At 42.8% G+C, this 13,388-nt stretch overlaps 1 protein-coding gene across 1 annotated transcript in view; it reads right to left on the bottom strand.

Moving 5' to 3' along the window:
- Nucleotides 1-7,260: 7,260 nt before the first annotated feature.
- The window catches only part of Csmd2 (CUB and Sushi multiple domains 2), a 553,879-nt gene continuing 547,751 nt past the window's right edge, over nucleotides 7,261-13,388 (bottom strand). The window contains 5 exon segments of the mRNA XM_033767260.1: nucleotides 7,261-9,395; nucleotides 9,954-10,169; nucleotides 10,357-10,495; nucleotides 11,867-11,954; nucleotides 13,267-13,379. Coding sequence (XP_033623151.1) covers nucleotides 10,010-10,169; nucleotides 10,357-10,495; nucleotides 11,867-11,954; nucleotides 13,267-13,379 — 500 coding nt within the window. The 3' untranslated portion in view covers nucleotides 7,261-9,395; nucleotides 9,954-10,009.

Genomic DNA, 13,388 nt, shown 5'->3' with positions numbered 1-13,388 from the left:
TAGTTCTTGATTATTTTTATTCATGGTACATAGTCTTACTTTCTTCAGTTGTAAGAATTCTTTACATATGAAGGTGTTTGCATGAGTGTTTCAGGTATTGCTTTAAAAGAAAATATATTTTCAGGGCCGGGGATTTAGCTCAGTGGTGCTGCATCTGCCTGGCAAGCGCAAGGTCCTGAGTTTGATCCCTGATACCAAAAATAAATAAATAAATAAATAAATAAATAAATAAATAAACAAACACATAAATAGAAAATATATTCTCTAATATTGAGTTGCAGGTTTGGCATCACTCATAAAAACTTCCTCATGATTATTTTGATTAGGTCTTCTGCAACCTCACTGTCATTTCCTTGATCTGTCGTGAATTGAGTGTGATGAGTTAAATTTTTATTACCATCTGTATTGCTTTGCACCTCCTGATTTCTACTTTATGGAAGGTGGTTGCTTCTTAATTGGTGCATAGTTATTACTATTTATGACACCTTCATTGCGAATTGTCTCCTTTGAAATGTCCTTCTTTGTCTTGTTTAACGCTGGTGGGATAAATTCTATATCATCTGGTATCAAGATGGTGATTCTTGAAGCTTTGCTTCCACATACCTGCTATTGCTATTTTAACTCACTTTCTTTTACGTATGCTTCTTGTTACAGCAAAGAATTGAGGTTTACTTTGTGAGCTAGTTTGAAAATTCTTTGCATTTAATCATATGATGGCTATATTTGTTCTCAGATCTGTCATATAATTTTATGTTGTGTTTACTTTGTGCATTTGTCATAGTTAATGGTTTTTCCACAACTGGAGATTTTGTATACTTTAAAATTAGTGTATTACAAACATCAAAAAATTAAATGCTTAGGAATTAACCCAACCAAGGAAGTGAAACATCTTTGCAATGAAAATTATCTCACCTTGAAAATGGAAATTGAGAGGGGAGGAGGGGGTGAAGGGAGGGGTAAGGGGAAAAAAATGAGAATCAAGACTTGCCATGTAAAGGTACATGATCCCAACAATGAATGTAACTGTACTGTATCCCTAAATGTACCAATAAACTCAATAAAAAAAAAAGAAAATGGAAATTGAGGAGGATGTCAGAAAATAGAAAGATACCCCCTGCTCCTAGATAGGCAGAACCAATATAATCAAGATGGTTACACTTCCAGAACTTATATACAGATTAATGCAATCCCAATCAAAATAACAGTGGCACTTTTCACAGATCTAAAGAAAAGAATCCTACAATTCATAGGGAACTAGAAGAGACCCAGAGTATCAAAAGCAATCCTGGGTAGCAAGAGCAAAGCAGGTGGCATTACAAACCCAGATTTGAAGTTATATTATAAAGTGACAATGATTAAAACAGCATGGGCAGGGATTTAGCTCAGTGGTTCTGCTGCCTGCCTCGTGAGCACAAGGACCTGAGTTTGATCTCTGGTACCAAAAACAAACAAACAACCAAAACCAAAAACAAACTAGCATGGTTCTGGAAAAAAACAGGCGTGTGGATCAATGGAACAGGATAGATGAAGCAGAAACAATTCCAGGCATGTAAAGTCGTTGGGTCTTTGAATAAGGAGCCAAAAACATACACTGGAGGAAAGATAGCTTCTTTATAAATGGTGCTGGGAAAATTGGATATCCACATGCAGCAGATTGAGTCTAGATCCTTATATCTTACCATGTACTAAGCTAAAATAAAAACAGATCAAAGACCTAAATGTTAGAAGTCCTCAGTCTGCTGGAAGTTAAAATAGGCCAAACTCTTAAAGACATAGGAATAAGCAAGGACTTTTTGAACAAAACCCCAGTTGCACAAGAAAGAACATCAAGAATCAACAGATGGGACTACATCAAATTAAAAAGCTTCTGCACAGCAAAGGAAACAGCCAACAGAGTGAAGACACAATATACAGAATGGGAAAATTTTGTTTTGCCATCTATTCCTCGAACAGAGGATTAATATCCAGGATGTAAAAAGAATTTAAAGAATTAGACTCCTCCCAAATAAAAGACCTAATAAAAAATGGGCAACTGAAATGAAGAGACACTTCTCAGAGGAAGAAATACAAATGACCAACTTAAAAAGATTCGACATTACTGGTCATTAGAGAAACACAAATTAAAACTGTTTTGAGTAGTTTTACCTCAGAAAGAATGGTTATCATAAAAAATCTAATAATAATAAATGCTGTCAAAGATGTGTGGAAAAAGGAACTCTAATGCATTGTTGGTGGGAAGGTAAACTAGTACAATCACCATGGAAATTAGTGTGGAGGTTTCTCAAACAACTAAATGAAGAAATTCCATTTGATCCAGCTTTCTCATTCAAGATATCTTCCCAAGAGTTAAAGTCATCATATTACAGTGATACATGCAAGTCTGTGTTTGTCAAAGCTAGATCTTGGAAACAGTGTATATGTCCGTGAACAGAAGAATGGGTAAGGAAAAAAAAATGTACACAAAGGAACACTACTCTGCCATTAAGAAAGATTAACTTGAGGAATTAGTAGGTAAATGACTGCAATTTGAGAACATAATATTAAGTGAAGTAAATCACTCAAGCGTGAATATCACATGGTTTCTCTTATATGAGAAACTGAAAAAAAATTATATATATGCAAATGAGGAGCAAAATGGAAGCTAGGAAAATAGTGGGGAGAGGTTCAGATGGTTCTCCCAATTACCTATTTCATTGTTTCAAAAATATTTTAATATATGTGCTAATTTATTTCATTCATACTACTAGTTTCTCTTAGTTCATTGAAAAGAAAATTTTGTGCTAATATCATTTGTTTCTTCTTTGTAAGAATCTTTTTTGTTGATGGCTTGTACTCTGAATAACTACTTTGACGATAGTGACACACAGTGTATTAACTATTGGTATTCTCTTATTTTGTTTTGTTTTTTCATAAAATAATAAATGAAAATATTTGTATTCATATTTGACAGAATTTGTATTTTTATTCTAGTGGTTACTTTTATAACAATATATTTATAGGATGCCTAATACTCTCTTTTTTTCTACTTACGCTCTTGCTATTTTAGATTCACATTAGTGGTTCTCAATAGAGGCAAGGTGAGGGGAGTGTGTGTGTATGTGTGTGTGTGTGTGTGTGTGTGTGTGTGTGTGTGTGTGTGTGTGTGTGTGTGAGGTTTTTTTCCCCCTAGCGGGAATTTGGCAATGTCAGGAAACATTTTTAATTGTTACAAATGGGAGAGAGGTGCACCCAATGGGGGGAGGCCTAGAGTGCTGCTAAGTATACTATGGCACACAGGACAACAGAGTCCTAAAGCAAACATACAAACAAACAAACAAAAATGATCTGACCTGAAATGTCAATTGTGCTGAATTTGAGAAACTTTCTTTAGCTATTTTTTTGACTCCTACTTAATACTCTCTTTTTCTACTTACGCTCTTGCTATTTTAGATTCACATTAGTGGTTCTCAATAGAGGCAAGGTGAGGGGAGTGTGTGTGTATGTGTGTGTGTGTGTGTGTGTGTGTGTGTGTGTGTGTGTGTGTGTCTGAGGGTTTTTTTCCCCCTAGCGGGAATTTGGCAATGTCAGGAAACATTTTTAATTGTTACAAATGGGAGAGAGGTGCACCCAATGGGTAGAGGCCTAGAGTGCTGCTAAGTATACTATGGCACACAGGACAACAGAGTCCTAAAGCAAACATACAAACAAACAAACAAAAATGATCTGACCTGAAATGTCAATTGTGCTGAATTTGAGAAACTTTCTTTAGCTATTTTTTTGACTCCTACTTATTACCTGTGTGGCAGTGGGTGGCTATATTCATTTTATTTTCCCTTTCTGTATTTCCACTTTGTACAACACATGACATTTACATGCGTCCACCTTTATCTCCATTTTTATTTTAGATTTCAATATATTCAATTCTTGCTGAAATTCCCCAATTATCCTATGGCTGGATGCAACTTGTGCTCTCATTAGTAGATTCTTGGGGGACGGTTGCTAAGGAAAATAGTCTTGAGTTTTTGAATGTTTACTATTTTGTTTTTATGGTCTTGATGCTTAAAAATCACTGCATATAAAATCCTTGGCTTGGCTTGTACTTTCCTTCTATTTTGTCTTGTGTGTTGCTATCAGAAAATCGATGGCAACTTGATTTTCTTCGCTTTACAAGTGATTTATTGTTGAACATACAGGCCCAGGAAATGTTTTATTTTTCTTTAAAAATCTTACAATTTCACTGGGATATTACCATTCTAAGGTAATTTTTTTCAGAAACATGGTGAGCCCTTCAATACACAGGTCAAATTTTTCTTTCAGCTTTAGAATATTTTCTTAGAGTCTAATTTTAAATATTTGCTCTGTGTCTTTTATTTACATTTCCCTCTTCAGGTGCTTCTATAATTTGGCTTATTTTGTCTGTGTTGTGTTTCACTTTCTTTTTTTATCTATTTCACCTCTTCATATAGGTATTGTTTTATTAGATGTTTTAATTTCCTTCCAATATGACCTTTATTACATTTTTCTGTATCTATACTTTATGTATTGATCCCTTCGCAATTTGATCTTAATTTCTAAATTGCTCATTCTTTTCATAAGCTCTTATTTCACTCCTTGTTGGCTATTTGTATTAGGAGTTTTGGAACTGATTTGTGTTGTACTTTAATGTTTGCACTTGCTTGCTTATATTTAATTAATGTTGAGATACTTTAAAATATTTCTTCCCCCTTTTTGGGAGAAGTATTTTCATTACTTGCCTTTATCTTTGAAGATATGTGGATGTTTTATTCTGGCCATGATACAATAAGTGTATTAGATTTTACTAGACAAGTGATAAGGGGTGATTCTTTTGTAGTGAAAGAGGGTGAAGGGGCTTTGGTTGGTTGTTTGAGTTCCTAGTTCAAGGAGACTGTCTTCTCTCAATATAGTTGGTTGATGGGATGGTGTAGGTTGTCTCCCAGGCACTGTGGTTTGGACTTTCCCCCTCTTTCTATGTGCTTGGCCTGATGTTTGGGGGTGAGCAGAAATTGTCCGCTATTTTTTGGTAAAGTGTATGCTGGGATGAATTCATAGTCTGGACTTCTACTTAATGCTTTCCTCTTGGCTCTCCATTACCCAATCCAGTGGGGATTTGTGTTGTACAACAGTCTAGTCCCCGATCCTGAACCCTGACAAGCTACCTGAGGTCTCAATAGGAGGGCTGAGTCCACCCAGCTGGTTCCATGTGGCAAGAGATAAATACCAGGCATCTTGTCCTAGACAAAATGCCTATTGAAACTGGGAAAAAATCCGAATTGGATTATTGAAGTGATAAAGGAGGGGAAAAGCAGTTGGAGCTGAAGTGAAGGGCAATGGAAGTCAGAAAACGGGAGATCATCTGGGTGTATTTTCCACACAAAGTGATGATTCCTGGTACATGATTTCTGGCCAGCCCTCCTTACCTTCCTCACTATTCCTTACTGACTGTCTTGCCTTGAAGATCCTCTGAGTCCTCTTTTCTCTACTATAAATTTTGTGCTGCCTAAGCACTCCTGCCTTTTAGGCTGCAGTCCTCAGATCCTGAACCTGGCCCTCCAGGCCAAACCCCATCCCTGAAGAGAAGCAACTGTCTCCATGTTCTTGACTTGAGCCAACTTAGTTCAGTAGTGTTTAGTAAATTCACATTGTTGTGAGATCAACCCTCAAAACTTTTCCTCTTACAAAACTGAAACGTTGTCCCCATTAAACAGTGACTCTCTATTCCCCATAATCACCATTCTACTGTCCCTGTAGATTTGACTACTCTAGCTACTTCAGAGAAATGGAATCATTATTTGTTACTTGCAACTGGTTTCTTTTACTTAGTATAATGTTCTCAGGGTTCATTCATGTTGCAGCTCATCAGAAGATTTTTCCTTCTAATGCTGAATGATATGCCATTGTACATATGTATCACATTTTGTTTATCCACCCATCCACTGATGGAAATTTGACTTGTTTCCACTTTTTGGCTATTGTAAACACTACTACTATGAACCACGGCACATAAATTTCTCTGTGAGACCTTATTTTCAATGATTTTGGATATATATATATATATCTATCTATCAAGAAATGGAATTACTGTGTTGTATAATTCTATCTTTAGTGTTTTGAGAACGACCATATTGTTTTCCATAGTGACAGCACCATTTTACATTCTTACTAACGGGGCACAAGTGTTCAGATTTCTCTATATCCTTGTCAGTGCTCCTTGCCTTGTCTGGCTTTGCTTTGCCTCATCTTGCCTTGCCTTGCTTTCATTTCTATTCCTTTGTTTCCTTTCCTGTCCTGTCCTGTCCTGTTGTAGCCATCCTGATGGGTATGCAGCGAGTGGTATCACATCGTGGTTTTGATTTGTATTTTTCCAATGACTAACGATCTCGAGCATCTTTTCAAATGTGTTTGTTTTGGCCATTTATGTATTTTCTTTAGAGCAGCGACTTTTCAAGTCTTTTCTAGGAGTTCTTTACTCTTTTTTTTTTTTTGTATTCTTTATATAGTCTACATATTAACCCTTTATCAGATATATGACTTGCAAATATTTTCTTCTCTTCCATAGACTGATGGCCTTTCACTCCAGTGATTGCTTCTTTGGTGTGCACAGCTTTTTGATTTTGATAAAGTCTACCTTATCTCATTTTTTCTCTTCTTGTCTGCTTTTGGTGTCATATCCAGATCTTCAACAAATCTAACATCATGAAGTTTTCCTTCTATGTTTTCTTGTAAGAGTTTTACAGTTTTAGGTCTTTGATCATTTTCAGTTAATTCTGTGTGTTGTATACAATATCATTTTAGCTGGGAGTATATCATGTGGCAGTGGGCCCGTGCTGTAGACAAGGAAGAAACTTCCACATTTCCATTCTTAGGTGGTAGCCTAAAGCATGCCTTTCCACTTCTTCCAACAAACACTTGCCTCTAGCCACGAAGGAGGCCATAAAAATGTAAGAAAACCAATGCAAAAATTTATATTTTATTTGAATTCAAAAAATTTAAAATTGCTTTCAAATTCGGGAAAGTACCATAATGCAGGACCCCAGCGGGGGAAGCCTCATATACAGAGACAGATAAATTAAATTTATATACTGCAGACAAGCCAAGAAGATGTGTAGATTACATATTTACAGCACTTGATGTTTTCTGAAAACCATATTTATACATTTTATTACATTTACAAAAAAGGCTTTCACTACTATTTACCTACAATAATGAAAAAAATTTACACCCCTTTTTCTTTCCTTTTGGTACTGTACAAACTTTGTATAATAAAAATATATCTCTGTACAAAAGATTTTTTTTGTTTTTGTTTTACTTTTTTTTTCCCCTCATGGGATGGCGGTGGTGGGTAGGTGGTGTGAAAGGCGGTGAAGGGCCTAATCTGGCCCGCTTCTGTCCCAGTCTCTGGAGGTGGAGAGAAAATGCCAGAGTCAGGGAGAGGGTGCTGCACAGCAGAGTGCTGCGTGCTCAGCAGCCTGTACTCCTTGGGCATCTGGTGGGACTCGCAAGGAAACACAGGGGAGGGGGAGCAGGGCTAGAGGAGGAGTCCCGCAGATCAGCACGTGAGAAGGGGAAGGAGCCGCAGAGCTTCCTGCGTTTGTCCCAGGGATGAAAAGGATGACAGTGTGAGCGTGTTTCTTTGGACCAGTCCTCTCCCACCTCGCCTGGGGATGTGGTGTCCCGGGGGCTGGGGGTAGGAGTGGGCTCCCACCGTTGCCAGTTTCCATCGTACCTGCTGGAAGTGGCACCTTTCACTTTAGCTCATCTTGACATCGGCCAATCTTTTAATTGTCCCAACCCAGAATTAGGGAATCAGATGACCCTCCTTCCCCTCTTTGACACATTTCTGTTTGTTATTTCAACATGTCACACAAACAGCTGAGGTCGGCATGACATATATGCAGAGGGTGTAAGCCCATGGGGATCTCCCCAAGGACGGAGAAAGTGGCCCCAAATGCAATACTTTGATTCCTGAACTTGTGGGCTTCAGAACACTACTCATATGGGGTTCATTAATGACTCAAGCACAAGGAAACTGTCAAGATAAATCAAAACTACTTTCAAGGAGGTGGATAAAGTGTGACTTTCATACACTCTGTTCTTTTGATTCAGAAGGTATCAGCTCCTCTGCCTGCTGTAGTCAGGGGCTTCTGGGAGCTGAGGGGCCAGCACCAATGCCAGGAGGCAGGGAGTGAGTGTGGGGTGGCTTTACTGGGTTCCTGTCCCGATGCTATCCAGGTGGAAAGAACAGAACCCAGAAGGGACACAGGTATCCCTGTCTGCTGCACCTGGTCACAGGGCTAATGTCAAGACTCGCCCACCCTTTCCTTTCTTTGGTGCCCCTTCTAAGCCTGAGATTCTGGAAGAGGGTGTAGTGGACTTTGGGGTCAGTGTGATTTGGGTCTGCATTTTGATTCTACTCTTCTTACTCACTTTGTGGCTCTTGTCCCTTCCTGGGCCTCAGTGTTCTCATCTATAAAATGGGAATATCAATCTTCTTTTGATTTTACTATACAAACTACAAATTATATATGTAAAGTGTCAGGCACAGAAAAGAAACCCAGTGCTTGGCAACTGTCATTTTTGGGTGCCTTGCGCATCGTCTCTAGCACGTTCCTTCTGCTGTCAGACCCGTTACGTCTTTCTGGGTCACAGATTTGCTTTCTCCTCTTCCCTTGGTCATTGGACAGCCAGATGTGAACTTAGGCTCTTGGCCAGATTCCTGCCCTCCTCTCTTTGGCTCACCCTTTTTTCCCAGGACCCAAGTTATTTTTAATTCACTGATTTAGAACTCAATATAATTATGTTTGAAAAAATAAAGGAACTGATCGCCTAATTATTTCCGAAGATTTTTGCCTGTCTCCAGGGTCATCCTTGCCGCTGCTGTGCAGATGGGACCATGCACCTGCAAGCGACTGCTTTCTGCTTTCTGCCCTGGGAGGCACCCTTCCTAATGCATGTGTGGTGTCCTCACACATGGGACCAGTGAAGAGCACGTTAGTTTGAGATAGCTGATTATGACTCCATATCGTCTCTGGGTTTGTAGGGATCAGGGCACAGGGCATCTTTTACACGCACACTTATGTTTTTAAGCCTCTGTTATCTCTTCCATAGGACACAAATGAGGGAGAAGTGAGTGTTTGTGTGTGTGTGTTCAGGGCCCTCCCAGCCATGCACACCCACAAGTTGCTTTGCGATTTTAAATCCATACACTTCCTTCCTCTGTCGGTAGCTCCTCTTCCTTTACTGTAGCAAGCCAGGGCATAGCAGGAGTCCTCTCCAGGGTGGCAGGCATAGATGGTGGCAGGGTGGGGCCCGAGTCCCAGCAGTGGCAGACACAGGCAGAGACGGACAAAGGGCACTGGGCACTGTGCCCAGGGAGCTCCTTCCTGCCCCCGGGGGAGCTGGGGATAAATAGATCACAGAAGAATTGGTAGAAGAAAGGATCGGTAGGGTAGGATGGCAGCCAGGGCAGCATGAGAAGAGGCCAAGCCAAGAAAGAAAAAAGGGGAAAGAATGAAAGAAAATTAGTTGGATCCATCTTTTTATTCTTCCTTACTGTGGCTGGAGAATACACTTAGAATCTAGATTTTTCTGCCTGTAGTTTTTTTTTCCCCCTCCTGGGCTAACTCATCAAGCTAGGGATTGGATTCTAACCCAGTAGTTATTAGCTGTGTGATCCTGATCAAGTGCATGCATTTTTAATTGTCTGTTTTCAGTTTTCTCATGTGAGGTGAGAATCTCAGCAGCATCCACCTCACAGGTGGACGGGATTTAATCAGGTCTGTGCAGTGCCCAGTTCAGCGCCCGGTGCACGGTGTGGCTGGGTGCGCCGCAGTCCTCTCTTCCTGCCTGTGCCCGTGCTTCTGGGTATGTGGCCCTGTCAGAGTGCCTGCGCACAGCCAGGTATGTGTCTGGCCCAGCCCGCACAGCCTGCTTCCCACCCCCAACCCCAGTCTCACCAGCTGCTGGAGGCGGGGCTCTCGGTGGCAGCAGCGGTAGCAGCCAGGCCTGGGGGTTATACTGCGGTACACACTGTGCTGACTGTGAACTCCGCCTCGTTGGCCATGATGTCTGTGGGCTGGATGTTGCGGTCGTACATGGGATTCTCAAATGTGGCCCGGACGTTTGTGTTCTCATGGCCTGCATAGCCATTGAAGGGAACTTTGGGTCTTCTCCTGGGAAGGAGAGAGAGACTGTGACACAGACAGACACAGAGATACTTTACTGGGGTCCAAAGGGGGAGAGGCGGTGGAGGGACTCTTTCTTCCCTTTACAAGGCTACACACACCCTCCCAAACCAAGGAGGCCCCCGGTGGGTTGTGTTGGTCGCCCTCCCGGCCTGGGTTTCTTCCTCCACGGTACCTGTGCTTGTAGAGATAGAGCACAAAGCCAGCAATGATGAGGGCGATGAAAGGCACCAGGATGGCAGCGGCCACAGAGCTGCTGTTGGAAGCGAAGTGGCGGCCGATGGACTCGTGTTCTGACTCCAACAGCCTGCGGTCTGCAAAGCCCCAAAGTGTAATAACACTCGAGTCGTAGGTGCATAGCACCAGGTGGACAGTCCCCGTTGGCCACTCTATGTACCACACATCATGGGAAAGTGTCACCCGGTCCTGTTTGGCTGTCAGACTCCTGCTGCCTGCCTTCCAAACACTGGCATTCCCTGGGAAGGGCCCTAGGCTCTTGCCTGTTCTGATCACATCCTACTCAGCATGGCCTATGTCCAGTCCCAGGGAAGGTGACTGTGGAAAGACCTGGAACCACGGCTTAAATGACTCAGTCTGTTAGAAATTCCTATGCTTCTCATGGCCATAGAGTCCTCTTATCAGATGGAGCCAAAATATAGCACAGATGAGGGAGAACTGCTCAAGTTGAGATGGGGCTGAAGGACCCCCTTCTGGAGGCTTTTCCTTCCTCCTCCTGTGACTCCGTGGACTTTGAGGGCCCAGATGAACACATCAGACTCTGTGGCCTCTGAAAGCAATTATCTAATCGGGGGAAATGGAGTTCTGAAGAGGGAGAGGTCTGTCTCAGGGACAGGAAGTCAGTTGCAGAGCCCAAACAAGAACCTTGACCTTCTGGAGTATTAACAGTGCATTCCCCTGTGGGAGTTATAACACCTTCAGGTGTCTGAAGGGCTGCTGCACAGGAGAGAGTGTTCGTATTCCACATGGTTTAGGAAGACAGAGACAGGACAACTCTGGGGGAGGGTGAACCATGGGAGATGGATTTTTGTTATAACTGAGAGCTTTTGGGAGGTCAGAACTAGAGAAAATGCAATAAGTTGGCCTGGCAGAAGGAGTCTTGGAAACTGGAGGTGATGATGCCCAGGGTATAGAGCAGGACTCTAGCACCCGTAACTGCCTGCTATCTACGTGGGCACTTCTCCTGAGAAGCCAGGGCCCCTCTCCACATCACTCTGAGGCTGGGCAAATTTGGTCAGGATCCCAGGAAGCAAGAAGGAGAGGACCCGTCTTGGTGCTCAGGTTTCTCATGTGTGACGTGGGGACCATACCAGCCTTCAGGACTGGGCTCAGGAGGAAGCGGCATCATGAGGCAGCTCAGCCCTAAAAACCTTCACTTGACTGCTGCAGGACATCTTCAGGCCTTGAGCCAGGGTGATGCCTGAGGGACTGTCCCTGTAACTCAACTCAAGGGCTGAGTGTGACTGAGTGTGTCAGGCTTAGGTGTGTGGTTCTAGAGAGCTGTACCATGGCTTTTGTCACAATCTTGGAGGCATCTGGGGCCCTAAGGAGGGTGTGATCCTGTCTCAGATGTTGTGCCTTGCAGGCCTTCTCCCCATCCCACAACATGCAGTTTCTCTGCCACCCCCACAAGCTCACACTTCCATGGGGCAGATGATGCTAGTTACCAAGTCTTTGAAAGCCGAACTGCCCAAAGCCTTGGCCCTTGACGGAGCCCTGGTAGATGAAGGTGCCTCCAGAGGATTCTGATGAGACCTGTGATGGTGGGGAGCAGAAAGAGCAAGATGCAAGGCATGCTAGAAGGACCCAGAACTCCTGCTGGGCACCCCAGGCCAGGCCAGAGACTCACTCACAGGAAAATTCTGCCAGGCAGGCTGATTTCACCCACTGCCTTCTGCCCCAGCACACAGATATGTGACCCTCTGCCCATACCCGGGCCAGGGAAGAGCAAGACTGACATGGGGGGTGGGGTGCCTGTGCAGTCTGAGGTGGGGAGATGATGTTATTTTTTACTGGCCAAATTAGTCTTTCTGTGCTTCCGTTTCTCATTTGTAAAACAGGAACAATATCCATGGCATAGGGTTGCTGTGAAGGTTGAATGAGTTAATAGAGATAAAGCATTTATGGCTTAATTAATAGGCCTTAGATACATGTGAGCTGTCATTACTTTGATGAAAACTGACTTTGGGGGCATCATGGAATGAAGGGAAGCTTATTACAATGTGCCTAGCAGTTTTAACTTGCTTTGGAGAACTCATCACAGTTCCAAAAGCTATTAGTTTTGGGGATACGCAGGGTTACAATAACTCCTCCCTGCTCCCTCTGCCTCTTGTCCTCCGTGGAGCCCAGACTGGCTGCCATCCTAGGTGGTACCTCCTGTTGCTCACAGCCCCACAGCTCCCTCTGGCCTTGCCTCTTGCCTGCGCTGCTAGCCCTGGGCCCCACCTTTGACCCTTGTCCTCACACCTGGCAACCCTCCTGAAGGGTGAAGTCTGTTGTTTCTGCCACTGTTGAAGCTGGCTGGTATCCAGACACCCAAGGAGACCCACAGATCACCTCTGATATACCAAGGAACTGTCAGTAGATGCCAGGCCCTAGAGAAACCACTTGGTTCTTTTAATGTGTTTATAAATTAAAGTCACTCAGACACAGTGCTCCACCAGCTAGTCTTGTCCCCAAGGAGGTAACAGTTACTGCTTGGCGCTTTGATACTCTGGCCCACCTTGACTTCTTGCTCCTTTATACCCTTCCTCTTCTAGTACCAGCAATCCAACACAGGGACACCATAGATGTGGTATGTGCCACTCTACCACAGGTGAAAAAGGAAGGTACAGGCAGAGGAGCATCACTTGATTCTGAGTGCTCCAGCCCTTTTTTATTTTCCACTGTCCACTTCATTAGCAGATCAGGACCTCCTTGCTTCTAGTCCCGGCCCCCCAAGAACTTCCTCTATGTTCCGTGTTGATCCTGGAGTCTCCGCACCCTTCTGTGGAGTTTGCATACATCCTCTTCCCTGCCAGTGACCTGGGAATCAGGTCAGTTGCAGGGGTCAGTTGGTGGAACTTACGTGTCCATCTAAAGCCCAGTGATCATCTTTGAACTTATTCACAAAGACCTCCTCAGGTCCTATAATTTGGTAGACCTGCAGCAGGAGATGAAAATCTTCTTTTTTGTAATTTCCTGGAAAAG

The sequence above is a fragment of the Fukomys damarensis genome, unplaced genomic scaffold, assembly GCF_012274545.1.
Source record: "Fukomys damarensis isolate Sample0158 unplaced genomic scaffold, DMR_v1.0_HiC HiC_scaffold_23, whole genome shotgun sequence".
Lineage (NCBI taxonomy): Eukaryota > Metazoa > Chordata > Mammalia > Rodentia > Bathyergidae > Fukomys > Fukomys damarensis.
This window is presented reverse-complemented; position numbering and strand designations above follow the sequence as displayed.